General features: G+C 42.1%; 1 protein-coding gene across 1 annotated transcript in view; it reads left to right on the top strand.

Moving 5' to 3' along the window:
• Positions 1-20,832, top strand: part of MAMDC2 (MAM domain containing 2) — a 64,289-nt gene that overhangs the window by 25,611 nt on the left and 17,846 nt on the right. The window contains exons 3-9 of the mRNA XM_074166403.1: positions 8,755-9,020; positions 9,727-9,811; positions 10,764-10,901; positions 13,129-13,385; positions 14,605-14,698; positions 17,423-17,569; positions 18,987-19,252. Coding sequence (XP_074022504.1) covers positions 8,755-9,020; positions 9,727-9,811; positions 10,764-10,901; positions 13,129-13,385; positions 14,605-14,698; positions 17,423-17,569; positions 18,987-19,252 — 1,253 coding nt within the window. The remainder of the gene's footprint in view (positions 1-8,754; positions 9,021-9,726; positions 9,812-10,763; positions 10,902-13,128; positions 13,386-14,604; positions 14,699-17,422; positions 17,570-18,986; positions 19,253-20,832) is intronic.

The following is a 20,832-nucleotide window of genomic DNA, read 5'->3' as shown; positions in this document are numbered from 1 at the left end:
TGTGATGCACTCTGTCGGGACAAGCAGCTGTGCTGGAAGAGCTATCACAGTGCTTTCCCTGGTAGTTGTCTGTGAAACGTGGTGGATACATGATTTATCAGAGATGGGGATGGAGTAATGAAAGAGCTGAGCACCATGAACAAATAGATGCCTGATGATTTCTTCTTTATCTGTTTTTTATCTTTAATATTACCTGTGCACTGGCAACAATGGAAACTGATTTAGGATGCCAAAGAATAAATAAAAGGCTTTCCTGAATTATTTCCAGTTGAGAAACCCACAGCAGAGAATCTTGCACCTCCAAATCTTACCTACGTCCTGCTCAAGTATACCAGCTAATAGAAGTCACGCAGATGGCTTTTCGAAGAGCTATTGCAAGGAAAAACAGAGAGACCAGAGAAGAACCTGGCAGCCTTTGTGTCAGCAGATAAAAAGTTGTCAAAATTATGTAATGAACAGCGTGAAAAGGGGAGCTGAGTGGTCTGAACAACAGCTCACTGGGACTGATGAGTTGGTTGGAACAAGCAGAAAGAAAACTTGAAAAGCATATGAACATCTGTGAGGTCACTGTGAAAGAAAACAACCCCCCGTGCTCGTGTTTGGAACAATCAGAAGATCTGGTGTGATTGGTGCATGACGTAAGGGTCTTGGGACTTCAAGGGGGAGAGCAAGGAGAGGAGCCGGCTGTTGCCAAAAAGCTTATACAAGTTCAAGCTTCGCCAGAGCAGCGGAGGAACTCCGACTAAATCAGAAACAGAGGACGGCAGCGCGAGCTGGGCCTTTGCCAGGCGTTCGCAGGCAGACCGACAGAGCGGAGCTGGGAGGTATTGCCCGTCTGGTAGTAGCTGTGACCAGATGCTGCAGTCACAGAGTGTTTCAGGGCTAATTGTATTGCTTTCATGGGTTTCGACAGGCTTGCCAACATCTGTATTTCTGAACTTCCTGGGGGGAGCAAAGGGCAGGGCGGGAGGTGGAGCTGGTAGCTAATCCAAGTCCTCTGCTGGGAAAGGAGCCTTTGAAGATTCATCCTCCCCGGGGCTGGGGAACATGAGCTCTGCAGCCAGGTCTGGTGGCCACGGCAAGCAAAGGGTCAAACGATAAATGTCAGTCCCCAGAGGGAGACTCAGTTTGTAAAGTAAGGTGAGCTGGAGAGAAGGCTGCTGGAGTTGCTCCTGTGATGGGGGTTGTCCATCCAGCTAGAGGAAGGTGCGTGGATGCCTGTGTGTTCATCGCCCGAGGCTGGGCTTTTCTACAAAATGCTTTTCTTTCCAGTAAATGTTAGTCAGCTTTGTGAAAGTTGCCTGGAATCCCCATTGTTCCCCCTGAAGTAGCTAAGTATCCAGGGGCAGGTTTAGCAGGGTCCTCAGGTGCCCTCCCTGCCTGGGCAGTGAGGGGGTCTAGCAGCTGGGACCAGCCAGGCACAACTGTGCAGAAAGGTCACAGCTTTAGGCTTCAGGTGCCCCTGGAGACACAACAAGAGGAGGAAAAGCCCTGACAGTAGCAGTACATGTCAGTCGCTGCAGACAACAAACACAGACCACCTCCGGCTTCTGCATCCCTCAGCTATTTTCACAGAGCTTTTTTTAAGAAACTACAAAGGAGACAAGGAGGTTTAAAGACCAAAAAGTTTTTTCCTATGAAGACAACACTAATTGGTCCCAGTGTATACTATGCAGTTCTTCTGGTGTGAATGTAATGGCTTACCAGAAGTGAAGCCATCTGCAGCTTGATGGGAATGAAGATACCAGTTATGCCCGGCGGGGTCTAAGTGGCTTTAATCATGGCACCACCCTGGGTGTTCTGGGACTGAGCCTCTACCTTCATTCACGTGGGCCAGGCTTTGCTGCCCAGCCCCGTGTACATCATCCGTGCATCTGTCTGTCGGGAGGATAAACTGCTGCCACAATTCTCCCGAGAGCTGAGGGGCAGTGGTTGAACACTGTCCCTGGCGAGGGCGCAGGGCTGTTGCCACACTGCTGCTACCGAGAGACCTTACTCACACCAGAGGTCTTGGTGGCTCTTGATGTGCATCGGGTTTGGTGATGTTGTGGCCATGGCTGCCTTGGTGGGAGCTGCCCTGTGGCAGGCAGAGGAGGGCAGCAGGTGGAAGCCTGCAGCCAGCTGGGAGCTGGACCACGGCATCCAGCACGGGGACCGGGGCGAGAGCTTGGTGCCCTCTAGCCCCAGCCCCATGCTGCCTAGGATTTAAGGCTGCATGGACCAAAACTGGCTGCAAAGACCTCTGACTCCAATAACAGCGCTCTGCTTGTAGGCCAAAAAAAGTATTCCAAACTGCATTAGTTTGACTTCTCATTAAAAATTGCCACTATAGCTGCAGGTTAAGAGGATTCTCTAATCCCAGCAAAATATTATGGGCCTAGCTGAAATATTGGTGCAGGCTTTTGTTTGTTTGATTGCTTTGAGGATTTCTTTTACTTTCTTCATAGAGTAATAGGACAAAACATTTCCCTCCAACTGAAAAGTCACTTGCTCATGAAGTTTTTCACTTTCCCATGACAGTGCCTAAAAAAATTTGAAAAAAAACCCACCTCACCCTCCAACTCTTCCTCTTCCCTCCAGAAAAGCCTTACCAAAATGCATGGTGACTGTTCTTGATTAGAGGAAGAATTTTCTTCAGAAAACCTTAACTCTTCATAGATGGGTGGGGAGGGACTCTTTATCAGGGAGTGCAGTGATAGGACAAGGGGTAACGGTTTTAAATTGAAAGAGGGTAGATTTAGATTAGGTATTAGGAGGAAATTCTTTACTGTGAGGGTGGTGAGACACTGGAACAGGCTGCCCAGAGAAGCTGTGGATGCCCCATCCCTGAAGTGTTCAAGACCAGGCTGGATGGGGCTTTGAGCAACCTGCTCTAGTGGGAGGTGTCCCTGCCCATGGCAGGGAGGTTGGAACTCGATGATCTTTAAGGTCCCTTCCAACTCAAACCATTCTATGTTTCTATAGAACAATTTAATGTTGATCCACACAATTCTGTTTTTCAAGACAAATTGTCAGCAAAAAACGTCCGCTTTAGTTGAAAAGTTTGCTTTCTAATGAAAAGAAATTGAATGAAAAGCATAGTGTTGAGTCTGAAGCTTTCCTGTTCGGTACCACAAGCCTTCTCCTAGGTTCACCCAAAATCTCTTAAAAGGTAGCTGTTACAATTTCTGTGTTCTTAACTCAAACTCGGAACCTTCATCTAAATCTCATCTGTACCCAGGGATAGACTCCCTGTGCAAACTTCATTTGCAAAATGATACCTTTCTGGCTGTATTGTTAATATTTTTTGCTAACTTTTCCTGAAAATGTAAGAAGGCTTAATAGATCCTTAAAAATGAACTGATTTGCTGCTTTTATTTTTTTTTTTTTTGGCAGTAGAATATTTAAAAAAAAAAGGCCCAAAATCCAGACACTGAGATTCCGGAGAAGGTATCAGTAGATCAATTTTTGTCCTAAGAAACCCTGGTAATATTTTTTCCTATTTCTGTATGGGAAGTACAGAGAAAATCCAAATGTCACTGGCAACTTTAAGACATTCCTTGCAAATTTTCTGCATAAATGAGTGCCTAATCAAATGTAAATTCCTAAATTTTTTTTGCTTCACATTTCCTTAATACTGTTTCTCTTGGAGCTCACTGTTTATATGCAGTTTTTCTTGTAAAGCTCCACTGTTGCTGAAGTGAACAGCTGTGTTGGATATAAACCCCACGAAGAGTCTAACATGTCTGTGGTTACCCTTCCAAATTTTTACAGAGGAAATAGATCATTGAAAAGCTAACTGGTAATTTTAGTTATCCCAGTTGTTGTTTTTTTTTTCATTTTGTCAATGGAATTTGGTTTAATTTATTAGCCAGTGTCTGGCATATTGTATCGTTTCTGTTATTTACAGAGAAAGCGATCAGTGTAGTTTCTGCACTATTTTGGGGAAAAAGTAGTGTTGCTGGTCTCAACCCCCTTTCCCCTAAGCCATGGATGTAATTACTGCTGGCTGATGTATTGATGCCTATTTGGTAAGTCAATTTGAAAAAAAATTAAATACAGATTTGGAAAACTTGGATGAATGACTCCTGGAGTTAATGTCTCACCAACTGTAATTGAGAGAGACTCTTTACGGAACTGCTTATTAGAGCAGCAAGATGAGAGACATGCATACAGAAGGATTTTAAAGGGCCTTTAAACTGAGTCACAAAGACTCAGTTTTGTGAAGTCTTACTGCTGCAATGCATAGCTGCATGGAGGAGGGATAGATTTGAAACACTGGGTCCTAAGCCCCCCTGGGCTTAATGTTTTGCTAGGACAGGGAGGAATGTGAAATGAACACATGCTTGGTCCTGTGCAGTTTGATTCAGCTGTCAAGGAGAAGACAGTGAAGTTACAGAGTAAGGTAAACATTGTTATAGGAATGTGGGTAAAAAGTGCATTATTCGCCAGCCTGAGTAGTGAGTGAGTGGTGAGGGAAATACATCTGAGAGTCCCCTTTCTTCCATCTCTTCACCTGGATGTTAATGTTTGCCTTTACCAGGGAACTGCTTGCTGCCAGCAATCAAAGGTAATTAGTGAACCCTGGCTTTTGTTGTCCCTCTGAAGAAGCTTGTATGGTGTCTTTGCCATGCCATTCCCTAAAAATGGAAATAAACTGCAATTTTCCTGTATTTGGACAGCCCATTATACTGTGTAGGGCTGCATCTACCCTCTGAGCAAGTAATTGCCAGAAATTGTATGCTTGTGTTTCTGTGTCATCAGGCTTCTCCTAGCATTCTGTGGCTACCCCTCTGGCTTTCTTGTGATTTTGAAGAGCAGCCCTCTCTTGATAACTTCTAAATGGCTGCTATAAATTAAGCGCTATGGGCATTTGGAGGAGGCGGATTTTGAGGAAAGAAATTGTGTGGCATGCTTGCAAAATGAAGCTCCATGTTAGATTTTTAATGAGAGGTTTCAGGCTACAGCACTGTGCATTCATCAAATTCTCCATAGACTGCTAAATATCCTTCTGTTACTCCCACAAATGAGTGTGGAAAGTTGTCTGCTTCTTTACTCCAAGGAACCCCCTCTTCGCATTGATTTGCTCTCACAATTGCTCTGTGTCAGGCCTTGAGGTCTGCATTGTGAGACCTTCCTTTCTGCAGCAATGGCACATGCCATTGCTACTACTGAAATACAGTTTAGTATAAAGGGCATTTAGTCAATGCCAGCATTCATTTGAAAGAAGTTTAACATTAGCATTTTCTGTGCTTGATACTGCAAAGTGCCAGGCTCCCTGATCCTGATTAGCAAAGCATTTAGACTTACACATAAAGCTCTCTATCAGTGCTCCCATTGATTTCAGTGGAGCCAATCACACATTTAGACTTCCAGATCATTTGATTAGCTGGTGAGCTGGAGTGAGAGCATTCTGTTTCTGGATACTTAACGAATAAGTCAAATTAATCTTTTTTTAAAAAGCAACAACAAAAAAAAAACCCAACCAACCCCAAACCAACCCTGATTAAAAAGAGATCTTGCATTCATATCAGTGGGGAATCAAACCAAGTGAGAGCAAGTGTACAGCAAACAGAGAACGCAGAGTCAAGTTTATAGTAATATAATCGTCCTGACTGGAAACTCTAGGAGGTTTCTTTCTCTTTTAAATTACTATTTTTGTAGAAGAACCTTAGTCTACTTATAATTAAGTCCTAAAGCCAGGTAGCCATTTAAGCCTCATAGCTGGTAATTTGAGGTCTTCATGTGAATGTTTTTTCCTATGTTGACACTAATTTATTTCTGGGGAAAAAAAAAAAAAAAAAAAGATGAATAATATAAGAAGGCTCTGTTTCCTATGGGGTTTCTCATGAAGTGCAGACAAATATAGGGCTGAAATCTAAACTCTAATTGCCAGGCATGGATTCTGAATTGTAGGTTTCTTTTTAAGCAAAATGATCCAAATTCAGACTAGCCTTAAAACACAGTCTGGACTGGATATTGCCACTTATATCAATTAAAAACAAATGTGTGAGAAGCATTCGACTTCTGATGGAGCCTTGGTGATTTCCCTCTATCCTCCATGACTGTGCAAAAGCACACATACCTTGGACTAGCACATGCCAGCAAATAAATGCTGTGCGTGCTTGTCCTGGGTTGAGCGACACAGGACTAACTTTTCTTCTCATGCTGGGGGAAACTGCACTTTTAGAAGACTTCGGTGTCTGAATTCATGAAAATATTTACTTTATAGCCAGCTATGCTGTGTGGGATCCAAGGTCTCGGTGTTTTCGAGCCTCTCCAGGTGCAGGGATGAGGAGGAGCGAGGCCTGGGCACTTGACCCAGGCTGGCCAACAGGGTTATTTCATACCATGAACGTCGCATTCAATATAAATTGCAAAAGTTTGCTGTGTAGGTCTCTCTCCCGTGATGGTGGTGGTCCAGAGAACTCCTTGCCCAGTGCCAGAACCCTGAGCCCTTCCCTTCCTCCTGAAGCCGTAGCACTCGCAGTGTCCGACATTTGCTGTCCCTGCTGGGAGTGCACATCTGCCCCCGATACAACTGGCTGAGTATAATGCTTGTATATCTTATATTAGTGTTGGGATTAATACTGGTTCTTTGGTATTATTGTTAATTATTTAGCCTTATCCTATGAAATCTCTTTATATTTCAACCCTCGTGTTTCTTTGTGTTCCCTGATTCCCCTTTCTGGGTGGGGAGGGGTCATCGGGTGATAGAATAATTGTCTAAATGACAATAAATTGTTATGGGTTTTTCCTCAAACCATAACAGTGCTTACTTTTATGAACTAAGTAGGTGTCTGTATACAAGTGGATGTTTTATGCACTCACGTTTTACGTAGTGGCAGATTTAGTATTTGGCAGGCACATTAGGTGCCTATTTTTAAATATTTATTCCTGTACTTATTTTTACATGAAAATATGCTGCTGCAGTAACAAGTTACTGTACTTAACCAGTGATTTTGTATATTCCTCCAAGAGACTAAAACCAGACACAGTAGATACAAAGAGAAATTATGGTAAGAGGCAAAAAAAAAATTCCATTCCCTAAAAAGGGAAAGAAAATGCAGCTTTTCTGTATTTACACAGCCCCTTATACTGCTTGGGGCTGCATCTGCACCTGAAGTAGCAATGATTTATCTTATATCTGTTAGACAAAAATGTACAGTGCAAACGGGTTGCCGTGCACAGTGTCTGCAGGTGAGAGAGGGAGCAGATGCAGGGGGATGCTGTAACATGCACTGCCGAAGGATTCAGGTGTTGTCAGAGCTGCTGCCTGCTCCTGGCATCTCCCTGGGGTTGTATGGGAGAGGACTTTGTGAACCTTGTAGACCAGATCTGTACCTGCTGTTGGAGGTGGGGAGGGGGGATGGGCATTGACTGTCCATGTGGATGATTTTTTTCACATTGGAGAGAATACTTTTGAAAAGGCAATAGGAGAGCTCCTAGGAAGCTGCCCCAGGGAGGCTTGGTAAAGTCGGAGGGTTCAGGCAGGATTTGGGGGAGGGGGTGTGCCTCAAAGGTAAGCAGTATCTTTAACATCAGTCCAGCTGCTGATGTGTCCAAGTTAAGGAAATGCATACATATGTGTGGAAACAGAGACAAACTCTGTGGTCAAGTGAAATGAGATTAAAGAAGAAATATATGCTGTGGAGACTCTAAAGATGATAGTGTGATGTACTGCTGGGTAGAGGACTGACTCGGCACGGTCCTGGGCAGCTTTTATGGCTCTTGTTTGCAGCCTGGCTGCTGAGAATTAGTATCAAGAATGGGATTTTTCTGATATACATTGCCACTAGATTAGGAGAATCATTTTCCAGATCATCTATGGGAAAATGTTGCAGACACAGATGTCTTAGCTTGTTTTGTTGTTGGGTTTTTTTTTTTAATTTTATTTATTTCTGTTTCACTTGCTTCTGGCATTGCATTCCAGGTTTCTGTGACTCCTGTATCCCGTTTTAGTGTCCTGATCTTGGTTTTCATGTGTTAGTCTCCAGGACCAGGCTTTTGTTTCACTGTGATTTATTCACTGTTGCCTTCTTCTTCTGCATGTTTTCTTTAGCATTTTTTTTGGCCTCCTTGTGCATTTTTAGCTTGCCATCGCATCCTTTCTTCTGTTTTTACAGAGAAGGTTATGTTTTAGGCCCTGTTCCTAAAATATCTGTCCAGAGAGTAATTTTGAAATAATCCCATTGAGGCTGCCGGTATGTTTAAATGAAGCTTTACATTTAGCACATCTTGGAATCAGCATGTACATGTTAGTTTTAATATTTAAGAGTGTCTTTCTAGTTTTCTTCTTTGAAACAAGAAAGGCTTTAGAGTTGTTTTTGGCTGCAATGTGTTCTTTATTTATTGTTTTAAAATCTAAATTATAAAAATGAAGTTATAAAGTTTTGATCTGTAAAACAACTAAATATTCCTGCAGCATATTCCCACCTATGTAAACTACCTTGTCAGTCAAATTGTCTGTCTACAGCTATCAGTTCTGGAGCTCAATACTTAATAATCTGCCTCATACTGATAGAGCATCTTTCTCTGAAGTTTTCCAATAATTTTAAAATTGTGATTAAAAGTGCTGTGAAACATGTGAAGTGGCGTTTTTGTGGGTACAGTGGGATATCAAAAGGTTAAATGACTTGCTTATCAAATGAGTGGTGGTCTCAATCTCCTGACCTAGTCCCAGAACAACCATTCCTTTGTAAAGAAGTACTTTTGTACAGGGATGCAAAAGCAAAGCCTCTGACATTTATTATTCTGATGTGTGTCTGTTCCCAGGACATTACATTTCCGTGGATACGTCTTATGAGGGTGAGAAAGCAGTGCTGTCCAGCCCTGAGCTGTACTCTGAGGAGTGGAGCTGTATCAGACTGATTTATCAGATAGCAACGACTTCAGAGGCTTTGCCTGATCCTGCCAGGCTCAACCTGTACCTGAGGCAGGAAGGAGAGAGCTTTGATCGTTTGCTGTGGTCAGCCAAGGAGCCTTCAGATAGCTGGCTCATAGCTAGCTTAGATTTAGTGAACAGCACAAAGAAGTACAAGGTAAGCCCAATTTTAGAAGATGCCACAGGCTTTCTGGTGCACATGTTGGGGTGTACGGGCTGCTTTTCGAATGCTTCTGCTCTATTCTTGGCTTGCACCTCTGGGGCTGGCAGCTTTTGAATCAGTCGACCCCTCTGTCCCTAAAATCAGTGAGCAGAGGTGGCTTGAGCCAGGCAGTCGGCGCTCCTTCCCAGCAGATGCGTGGGAGAGCACGGCCAGCTGAGCCCTGCAGCTTGGTGATGCCTCACCTCGTGGCAGCCCTGAGGAGCTGCTGGCATCCTGTACCAGATATGGCACCTCCCACGTCTTGGGTCTGCAGCTGCGCTCACTTGTTCCTGTCCCCTGGGCCCTTCTGGGAGGAGTCAGAAGCTGAGAGGAGATTATTTCTACCCAGAACCCATCACATCGCACACTAACCTCCTGTATAGCCACAGCTGAGGGATCTGGAGTCCCATACTCTTATGTGAAGTGTGGGATTTTTTGGCTTTGTCTCATTGTCCTTCAGCATTCCTTCTGCCCTTGAGGAAGGGCATTGACTCCATCTTGAATGCATTCTGCAAAGCTCTTCCAGCAAAAGCACCTCGCCTGGCTATCAGGATGAGGAGTCCCCCACGTATATTTAATCTTTTCTCCTGTTCATCCTGTTCAAATGTGATAATGGAAATACCGAAAACCTAAAATTTACAGTTTGGTTTGTATTGTGCAGGTTGTACTGGAAGGTGAAATGGGACAAGATAAATCTGCCAGTATAGCAGTTTTTGAAATTAAAATAACTCCTGGATATTGTATTGGTAAGTACTGTCTGCTCAGCTCCCATATTCTCTGCATAGAAAACAAATGCGTTGTTTGCAGTTTTAAAACTGAATTAAAGGTCTGGGTTTAGAAAAAAGACAATGGCTTTTTCCTTATTGAGGCATGGACTGCCATATTTGATATAGATATTTTTTAAGCTAAGGTTGCATACACTAATATGTACTTTTATTCGCCCATCTCTGTGATATATATATGGACATTTCACATACAATAATTCATTCTGAAGCTATTTATTGTTCAAGCAGGAACAAGTGTTATATTTAAAAGTAGACTGCTGCAAGTATTAGACATAACAGCTGTGGCATTATTTCTGCTGTCTGCCTGCTCATGCTTCCTTACAGTGGCATTTCGCTGGCTGCGGAGTCAAAACTCTTTTCATATTTACACTTACTGCTATTTCCTCATGACATTTGCCAAAAACTGCTGATGAAGTTAAAAAATTTCAGTGGCTGGGATGCTGGGAGACCTTTGCATTTCTGAGGAGCTCTGGTGGGGTCCAGCTGAATTGTCACAATTCTTTGGCTCTGTGAAGGAAACAAAGCTGTCTTATTACCACTATGAAATAGAAGTTCTGCTTTGCTTCTAACCATCCCTGATTTACAAGTAGAAGTTCTGCTCTGACTAATTCATACTGTGAAGTGGTATATTTTAAATCTATTTTATTTGATTTTAAGTTACAGCAGTCCTATATTCCCAAGTAATGAAATGACAGATTGGGCCGAATAGGATGAAAATGATAATTTTATCAAAAGCTGATCAAAAAGTGTGGCTACATTTTCATCCATTTATTATAAGATCTTAAATGTTTTATAAATATAGGTGTTATCTGCAGTGCCATATGTAAAATGAGGTCAGTGCTTAGCAATAGCCTCTCTTCCAGTTTCTGTAATGAAAATGTGTACACTTAGCTGGTGATGTCTGCAATTGCAGAATGTGACTTTGAAGAAAATCATCTTTGTGGCTTCGTGAACCGCTGGAACCCCAACGTCAACTGGTTTGTTGGTGGAGGGAACATTCGCAATTCTCAATCTATCCTGCCCAAAGACCACACACTTAACAGTGAACTGGGTAAGCAACAAATGTAAAACAGAAGTATAGGGGAAAATTTGAGCCTGTGATCTGCATATGACTCTTATACTGCAAATTATTGTGTGAATTTTTTCTCTTCTCCTGGCATTGGGTGGAGTAAGAATGGCTTATGTGAAAAAAAAAGGGATTAGAAAAAGATGAGGGGAATTTCCAGAAGTTCACACAAAATTTCCCGTAAGCTTTATAATAAGGTTGTTGCTAGGCTTCAGAATTACTCAAAATAAGGATAAAATTTTGCACAGAGAGGGGGAAGATTAATCTCTGTGGATTCTAAATGTACGGGCCACAATAAGTTCTGCAATCTTGTGCTGTTCTTGTTCTGTACATCTGTCAGGGTTTTTCTTTCCAGTGGCTATTGGGAAAGTTGGGTAGGAAAGCTAAGGGATTGAAACGCATTTGGAGAATCTCGGGTTAAATTGCACAGTTCAGGAGTTTTTTCCTTTCTGTCAAATACGGTGCTGTTAATACAGTCCATTGGACTGTAAGGACTTAAAGGATTTTCAGCACTTGCCCTGCATGGTATGCTTGCGCTGGCCACCTTGTTGGGAGGGAAATGTTTGTACTCAGTCATGGCGAAGGGTTGGGGGATATCTTAGCCTTTGGTGTGGTGTTGGAAGAAGTGGTATGGCAGGTGAGGGTCGGGAGATCTGGCTGTTGCAGCGCACTGCGTGTCTCAGACAACACGACGCTTGTGACAGTGCAAGGAATTGCATCATGAAAAGCAGGGATGATCCTCCTTCCTTAACTCATGCCGCTGTGCCTGTTTATTTATTTCACAATTGTGTGAGTTGAGTACAGAGTGTCACCCCACGGCACCTAAAGGCTGGTAAAATTTTGATGGAAGATTAACTCACCACATCTTTAACAGCAGACAGTGGCTCCACCTATTAAATAAAGTACTGTATGTGATAGGAAATGCTGCCAACTGGGAGGCATCTGTTTTCTTGTAGCCACAGTGTTTCTTTTTCACACCAAACCTCTCTGCCGACCATCGACTGAAAAGACCCCAAGAAGCCAAAACTCACAGAAGAGCCGCCTTTTTGCAAGAATTGTGCTATGAAGGTACATCAGCCAGGGAGATCATAATTAAGCTGTGAAATGCGATAAAACTGCAGAGCAAAAATGAAGCTCAGACTCAGGCAAGTATCGCTGAAGCGTCACCTGTTCCCTGGCAGTGGGCAGGCTGGAGGAGACCCATAGCCAAGCAAGCCCTTTCCCCTCCTTCCACTGGAGTGAAGCGAGAAATGAAACCTCCAGGTTTGAGAACACTATTAGCTAATTAATGTAGAGGTATAGATACAGACCTAATGGCACAGTTTGCAGTGTCCATGCTGAAGTACCTTGTCAGTTTGGCACTTCATTCTCTTCTAAGTTTTCAACTTGTGAAGAACCATTTTTCCGTTCATCAGCTGATACTGTTTGATGCTGTGTTTCTGGGAGTGTAGAAGAAGAAAAACTACAGTTACACAGCGTATACATGCACATGGATGCGTCCTATTTAAATCGAGATTTCTCTCTTAAAATCAAAGTCTGAGAAGCTGTACCCTTTGAAAATCCTGCAGGTCATATTGGCTGTTGAGGGGGAGGGAGTCTACTCATCTGTAATGCATTTTCTGTTTACTAACTTCTCAACAAAAGTATTTTTTACAGATTTTACAACAAAACCCCAGTCTATTCAGTAAAGATAAAACATTTATAAACCAAATCCTAGATAGACTAAGCAGAATTATACAAGCAGTGAAATGTGCAGAATAAAGGTTATTTGTCAATTCATTTGATATATTAAATGAACTGCTGAGGAAAACATGAGGAAATACATGGCTTGTACATTTACTTGGGTTGCCTCAATAAAAGTTGTGCTTGGAAAAAGACTAAATACTCAACTGTTGGGACGCAGGTAATTTACTCAGTTGTAACATGTTTTTCCATTTATGAATGGCTCCCAAAAGTCTTCTTTAATGTAAAAGTCTTAAATAAAGGCTTAAGAAAGAGCTGAGGCTGAGTGTTTTGCCAGTGGTATCTTAGCTAAACAGCTTCGAGTTGTACAGAGGAGGAAAGGACAAAAAAAAAATCTCTTAGAATTAGTAAATTTTCCTAGGAATCAACCATCGTTGTCCAGGTCGTAGAGATACATGCCTAGTCCCTGCCTATCTCCTGATACTTCTTGTAACTTGTCTCCTTTAAAGAGTTTCTTTTATACTTTCAGGTCACTACATGTATGTGGACTCTGTTTACGTCAAACATTTTCAGGAAGTGGCCCAGCTAATCTCACCAAAGACCACAGCCCCAATGTCTGGCTGCTTATCTTTTTATTATCAGCTCAAGCAGGAGAGTAGTATTGTTTTTACCGTTTACTTGAGAGACGTGAGTGGCTTTTACGAGGAAATCTGGAAAACGGACAGTGCACTGAGTGCGGACTGGGCTCTAGCAGAAGTTGACTTCAATGCGCCGTACCCCATGGAGGTAAAGCGATCATTCCTGTACCTTTCAGCTACGACTTCCAGGTTGCATCAGACATCAGTGCCGACTCAGGCCAAGTCGGCAGGGGCCGTCCATTATCTGAATGATGGTTACAAAGATGCTGGCAATCTGTTGTTTCTGTTGTCCACTGCTAAGGGTTAAGGAGTGGCTGTCCATTATCGGAGTGATGGTTATAAAGATGCTGGAAACAAGGCACTGGGCTAGATGGACCTTTATCCTGCTCCGGGAAGTTTTTATTTTTAATCCAACACAATCATTATTTTAGAGATCACTTTATAGAAATAAGATTAAACCTTGCACATAATTTCTTCATTTGTTTCAAGAGGGTCTTCTTCTTTATTTCATCTGGCTAAGGGAGATCACTCAGGATTCTTTCACAGCTCTCCTGGTTTGGCTCCTAACCCTGGGCCAGACATCACAGGCATTGCTTTTCCTGAACAGGATCTCACTCTGGAAGCATTTGTCCTTATATCCTTGTTTTTACTCTGGGCTTGCCTTGTGATTCAGGCCTTTTCTCAATGTTTTCCTGTAACTTGGAGCTTGATGCTTAAGAGAAATTTTAAGACGCTTCCTCAAGAGTTATGAATTGTCCTCCATTCCCTTGGGAATGGCTAAGTACAAACATTGTTTGATATTTGTGGTAAACAAAACACAGTGATAGCTTTTCTAGTTCTTAACTATATTTTTTTAAAGGTAATGTTCCCTGCCAGCTGATGCCACGGCATGGGTTTCAGTGACTGAGGATGTTTAGAGAGAACAGTAAAACTTGATATCGTAACAGCAGAGTAATACACAGTTTGTTTTTAGCTCTTGATCCAGATAGATTCTAGATACAGTAATAATTAGGCAGCTTGGGAGTTATACTCAGTACAGGCTGATGACCCTGAATATGGACTTTGTATGGTATTATGAGAGTAGCCTTACTCTATCTTTAAAACTGGTGATTCATAACATAGCAGAAAACCTATGTTCCTTGATTTTTCCTTGACTTTGAGTGTGAAAAGATCTGGTGCTAGTGTCAGGCTCTGATTTATGACCTTCATAAGTGATAAAATTTAATTTGTCCCAACACCTGCGGTGCTGTCTGAGACAGCCTGGAGTTTGTCTGGGACATCTGATCAGAATTCTGTAATACGAAGATGTATACCAAAATTATTGTTGTGTCTATGGTAGATGAGTAACAAACAATTCTCATTCCCAGGTAATATTTGAAGTTGCTTTCAATAGTGCCAAGGGAGGTTACGTTGCCCTTGATGACATTTCTTTCTCTCCGGTTTACTGCAGCAATCAGACAGGTATGAGTCCTTATTGCTATCTGCCTTCCTTGTTTTCCCCCTTTGATTTGGCCCTCTGAACTGTCTGTCAGTATTTGCAGTATTTTGTAGAGATGTGCAGATGCTAGCTTCTCAACTGACTAGGGCTATTGGGCTCCTCTTCCTCCTGGTGACAAAACAGCAGATAAACACTAAAGCCATTCATTTGGTCCAGAAACCAGTCCTTAATGCTTTCTCTCCAAAGACCTTGCCTCAGGGATCCTCAGCTGGAGCACTGGACTGAATGCTGGTTTTGCATCACCCCAGCTTTTGAACAAATTACCACTTGCAGGCCTGTCGCAGAAAGAGAGGGGGATTTCCTCAGGTGTGACGGTACAAAGGAGAAAACGTCCTGGGGTTTTCATCATTGCCAGTGTAGGGAATATCTTCTTCCATGCCCTGTGCCCTGAGGTGTTCTTTAGAGACAAAACAGGAGCCTTGCCTTCCTGTCTTCACTTTTCTGGCAGGTATTATTTGTCTCAGAGAGTGGCACGTCTGTCAGGATTTGATAAGGTTTTCCACAGCAGCAGAAATGAGCTGAATCCACGTGACCTCTGCTGTAGAGGCACTTGGGACAAAGGACTTTGTTATTTGTGAATGCAGCCTCTTAAGGAAGCTAGCCGTGTGCTGGTTGCTTTCGTTTTACTGTAGCGCTAAGCAATAGGCAAAAGTAGATTAGTGATTTCCCACCGAGCCCACATTCTTTTGGTCACAAGGTTGAATTTTTGGCTGAAGTTTTGAAGTGATGAAGGAAAAAGACTTTTTGCCCTTTTTTATCTGCTCGGAGTCTTTGCTGGCTTTACCTGCTCATAGGTATAGAATCATAGAATAGTTTGGGTTGGAAGGAACCTTTAAAGATCAATATGAGGTAGATTCCAGATATGTTATTAATTCATGACTTTTGGCTGAGTAAATCTAGTTGTTTCCTTAACTCCTCAATGCCTGTTCTGTTTTTGCTTTGTTTTGCAAGAAAAATCCTGAGTTATGTTTGCAGTATGCCATGGATTGGAGCTGCATGCACATCTGTGTTTTCCATTTTAATTTTCAGATGGCTTATATGTGTTGAGGTATGGGAAAAATTTTATAGTATTTTCTGCCCCAACCCTGATTTAGTCACACTATCATTGCCCACGGTCAGATCCACTCTGGCCAGCAAATTTGATAGGTTCAGCTAGAGCTTTGCCTACTAGTTCCGATTTTGAGGTTTGGGTTTGTTTTTATTCTGTTTGAGAAATGATCTGTGGTCCCTTCCAACTCTAAAAAAAAAAAAAATTTGCTTTATATTTTGTTAAACTACCACAAAGCTGGTTAATCCTTCAAACTTACCTCCTATTTCCATCTTCAGTTGTTTTGAGTAGAGATGTTAAAAATCAAGAGATATTCATTCTCCTTGTAGTCAGCCATAGCAGTGTATGTAACAGCGTTAAGTTTTTTCCTTATTTTTCTGAAAGTTTTAGTCAACAAAAGTCTCAATGTTAGCCAGAGGGAAAAGGTACCAGAGCATTAAACTTGCTTACCAAAGGATGAATATTTAATGTTGTATTTACCTGGTAGTCCTCCAGCTGCGTTTTCTTTGGCTAGGGAAGCAGTGGGGAGAGGCCAGGGCCGCCTCCTTTTTCTATGTAGGCAGAGAAAGACACACGGGAAGTGCTTAGATGTGGCTTATTTGAGGCTGAAGAGACCACAGTCATCTCTCCTATGCCAAAATCTTGCATCTCCTGAAGCTGGTCGCCTGTGTCCCTGCCCTTGCTGGGAAGCCCCTCTTAGCCTCTGTGCAGTCAGGTGGTGTCTGCTGCCATAGAGTGATACTCACAGGGTCCTGACTCCTGGCACAGCCAAAAATTGCATGATAGCTTTGGGTTGTGCCCCTCCTTCCCCCAGCATCGGGTTCAAATGACTGATGAGGCTTTTAAAGAAGTAGAAATGTTTTACTTAAAAGCACCCATTCACCAGAGTTTTTTTTTCAGACTAAAGCAAATCCTGACCCGTGAATTCCACATTGCAGGTCAAGAGGGAGCCATCAGCAGGGCTGGGGAGCTTAGCGTAGCTTTTAATTGACTTCACAATAAATGGTGCAGCTGTCTTTGCTGCAGCGCTCAAATATGTGAGGCACAGCTCCAGAGATCAGCAGCCATGAGGTGGTACATGAACCAAAAGCCATTTGACTTACATATTCACGGTATGCATATGCATAGACATTATACATGACTACAAAAGGGCTGTTTTATAAAGTGCTCTTTAAAAGAGTATTAAATGTTGATGTTATAAAGTTATCCCCTTGGAAACTGAAATAAAAATATGACGCCCACGCACACACACATGCATGCTCACATTCATTTTGTCCAAATATCTTTTGAATTAAGGAGGATGAAAACAAATGGTCTGAGTGCCTTTGTGCACTGTGTCCTGAAGGAGGAATCTTCTCTTAATACCTGCAGCTTATTTTTATTTTATAGAAGCTGTGAAGGAGGAAACCTTCCAGCTCCAGGAAAAATACAAGAAAATAACACCCACTTGGAATAGAAAATTGATAGTTTGATATCATTGTGACTTTGCAGTATGTATATGTAACATCCTTGCACATACTTATCTTCTGTAATGCGGAGAAAGAGGAGGCAGAGTATCCTTTGGCATCCTTGCACTTTCAAGTACCTATGCTTATTACACTGTGCTCTTCCTAACAGAACATATGCATCTGTATTTTAGGAACTCCTTTCAATCCTGCTGAGGCAGGCTGCAACTTTGAAGAAGATCTGTGTAATTTTTACCAGGATCACAAAGACGGCCCAGGATGGAGCAGAGTGAAAGTGAAGCGTAACGTGTATAGAGCAGGAGATCACACTACTGGGTTTGGTAAATCAAAACTCCTTTTCATTAGAAGAGTCAAACTGGATATAAAGGCTAATCTGTTGTATCATTGGAGCACAAGTCTTACGAGGAGAGGCTGAGGGAGCTGGGGTTGTTCAGTCTGGGGAAGAGGAGACTGAGGGGAGACCTTATTGTTCTGTACAAGTACCTGAAAGGAGGCTGTAGATAGACGGGGGTCGGTCTCTTCTCCCAAGTCCCAGATGATAGGACAAGGGGTAATGGCTTCAAGTTGCGCCAGGGGAAGTTCAGGTTGGATATTAGGAAACATTTCTTTACTGAAAGGGTTATCAGGCATTGGAATGGGCTGCCCAGGGAGGTGGTGGAGTCACCATCCCTGGAGGTATTTAAGAAACGTGTAGACATGGTTCTTCAGGGCATGCTCTAGTGTCCAAGATTACTGGTTTGTGGTGGGGTGCTGTGTGGGTGGGTGATGGTTTTTGGTTTGGTTGTTGTTGTTGTGTGTTCAGGTGGTGGGTGGTGGTTTTGTTTGTGGTGTTTTTTTTTTGTTTTTTTTTTTTTTTTTACTGTTGGTTGGACTCGATGATCTCTGAGGTCCCTTCCAACCACTACGATTCTGATTCTGATTCTGATTCTGATTGTTGACTTTGCTGAATAATGTCATTGGCACACTGGTTAGATTGCCACACTGCAACTCACTGCCGTTAAAAACCAGTGTATATCTCTCTTTCCTAGCTGGGACTTTGGCTCTGCCTCCCTACATGTAGCGGGGGAAGGTCACCTATTGAATAGTCACACAGGGCCGTATGTCAGAGTGCCTTCACTATACTCATCTGTATTCACTGAAGGGATGATTCTGCAAAGATACGCAAGGAAATATAATAGTAGCTTAATGTTTTGCTTTTAATGTAGAGGAATGGCGGGCTCTTAGCTCTTCCAGGCTTGGGATCGTTGGCATTTTTAAGGGAAAACTGTGAAATGTTGTGTAGTGAAGCCACGTAGTGAAAGGCCTGCTAAAAAGTTCTGAAACTCGCACATCTCTTTGTGTAGAGTATTCATGGTTCTTAATCATATGTACTGAAGTCTCACCTCGTTATACTTGCTGCAGGGAATAATAGGCCTTGTGCCTATTCTTCGGTCTCAGAGCAGTACCCTTGAAACAGCCAGGTTTCCAGTGAGGCCAGCAGGCCAGAGAATTTTTCAGTGTAAAATTGAAAAGTGCTTATTTCTGGAGACTTAGCCATGTGCTAGTTTAGCTTGAAGTAGCTGGGATGCTTTTAGAAAAATTCTTATTTCCTTTCAAACAGAGTGTGATAATCTGTTTCCTGCCAGTAGAAACTGTTTTTATAACCAAAGTCTGATGCAACAACGGAAGCTCCTTTAATAGCAAATCAGCTGTGCTAATCGCATATTAGAAATACTCAATAATTGCACTGTCTTGCAGGTTATTACTTGTTGGCGAACACAAAGTTTACATCACAGCCTGGGTACATTGGACGTCTGTATGGCCCGACCCTGCCAGGAAACTTGCAGTTTTGTCTGCGTTTTTATTATGCCTTATATGGGTTTTTCAAAATGAGTGGTACTCTTGCTGTTTATATCTTTGAGGAGAATCATGTCGTTCAAGAGAAAATCTGGTCTGTCTTGGACTCTCCAAAGGGAGTTTGGACTCAAGCTGAAATCTCCTTCAAAAAGCCTATGCCTTGCAAGGTAAGAGCCAGCTCTTCAAATCTGCCAAATTCTGGATGGAGATTTTCCTTGCCTTCTCTTTCCAGGGTTCTTTGTTATCCGGCGATTAATCCTAAGTGAGCTATAGCTGCAAAGTGCAATTAAGTTCCCCAGGCAGTACAGTGGGGAATAGAGCCTTTTCTTTGCAGCCTGGCTCCCATGGGAGCCCTGATAAAATGGCTTCCTACCAGGAATGGGGCAGTGTTGCCCTGGTGTCCTCACCTGTAGTCACAGTATTTGTGGAGATTTCACCTGAGAGGCTTTAAGGAGAACCAGTTGTATCTTGGTTTCTCAGCAGGCTCCCCGTTTACTCATTTTTGTTTGTTTGTTCCCTGTGTGATTCACCTCACCATACTTAATCACAGATTTTAATTAATCTAAAAAGACAGTACTGGTAAGTTCTGGTCAAAATGAGGAGCTGATCCCACTTTCCTAAACTCAACCAATGGGTTAAAATATGAAACCAGAAGACAGTGTAATTTAGCGCAATGGACTTGAAGTACTTGCAATGTCTGGTTGGAGAGGTCTCTGTGTTATCTCAGCAAGTTCATAACAGTAACATAATATTTCACATCACCTCCTGAGTGGTACTCTTGCTGTTTATATCTTTGAGGAGAATCATGTCGTTCAAGAGAAAATCTGGTCTGTCTCCTCAAGCTGCTGTTATTCCTCACCTCCACTCTTTTTACAAAGACTGACTTTTACACAAATGTGTGTAGGTGCTGTTTGTGCAGTTTTCCTGATTTCTGTAGTGGGTTTGCACTATTTGTGAGTCATATAAGGAGGACCAGATGGATTGCTACCTGATGACACTGAGATAAATACAGCTCTTTGTCAGAGTGTGATAGTATTGGGAATATGTGAATAAAAGCTTGTCGTGTAACTCAGGTATTTCTGAATTATAGACAAATATCTTAAGCGTTTTCCCCACTACAAGGTAATTTTTGAAATTGCAGAAGATACTGAGTTTAACTTTTCTTGGTGAAAAAAAGAAGTGTTTTCCTTCAAAGGAAATACACTGTAAAAGAAAAAGTTCACAAAAAAAAGTTGCCTAACTGTGTTAAAAAGGAAATTTATGGTGAAAATTTTGGTCCTAATTGTTGGCTAGTGTTTTGTATCGGATATCTGATACCTTAATAAATTAGTGGAATTTTTATGAACCTATTTTTTATGCATAAAATGTAATAATTCAACTGATAGAGAAAAAAAAATATTACTGCCCAGCAAGTCCATGATAGAAAAGTCTCTTATAGTATCTCTTATAGTATCATCCCAAAATATTTGCAGAAAATTATTTTTCTCTCTTTTTTTTTTTTAAATCATGAAAAGTTATTGGTTAGAAAGGCAAGCTTCTAACATACTTTTGCCATCTCCTGTTTACACGGTTCTTTATTACTGCTAGAAAGGTTCAGTAGCTTGTGTAGCGTAATACACTGTATGAGTAGTGATGACAGCTGAGCATGACTGTTAAAAATGGTTTATAGCCTTGGAGGTGGCAGTTTTTTCAGCATCTGACATTTACATGGAAAGTCTTTTCCAATATGAATTTATGAAGAACTATT

The sequence above is a fragment of the Numenius arquata genome, chromosome Z, assembly GCF_964106895.1.
Source record: "Numenius arquata chromosome Z, bNumArq3.hap1.1, whole genome shotgun sequence".
NCBI classification, from domain to species: Eukaryota; Metazoa; Chordata; class Aves; order Charadriiformes; family Scolopacidae; genus Numenius; species Numenius arquata.
Note: the sequence above shows the minus strand (reverse complement) of the source record. Positions and strands in the feature narration are given on the sequence as shown.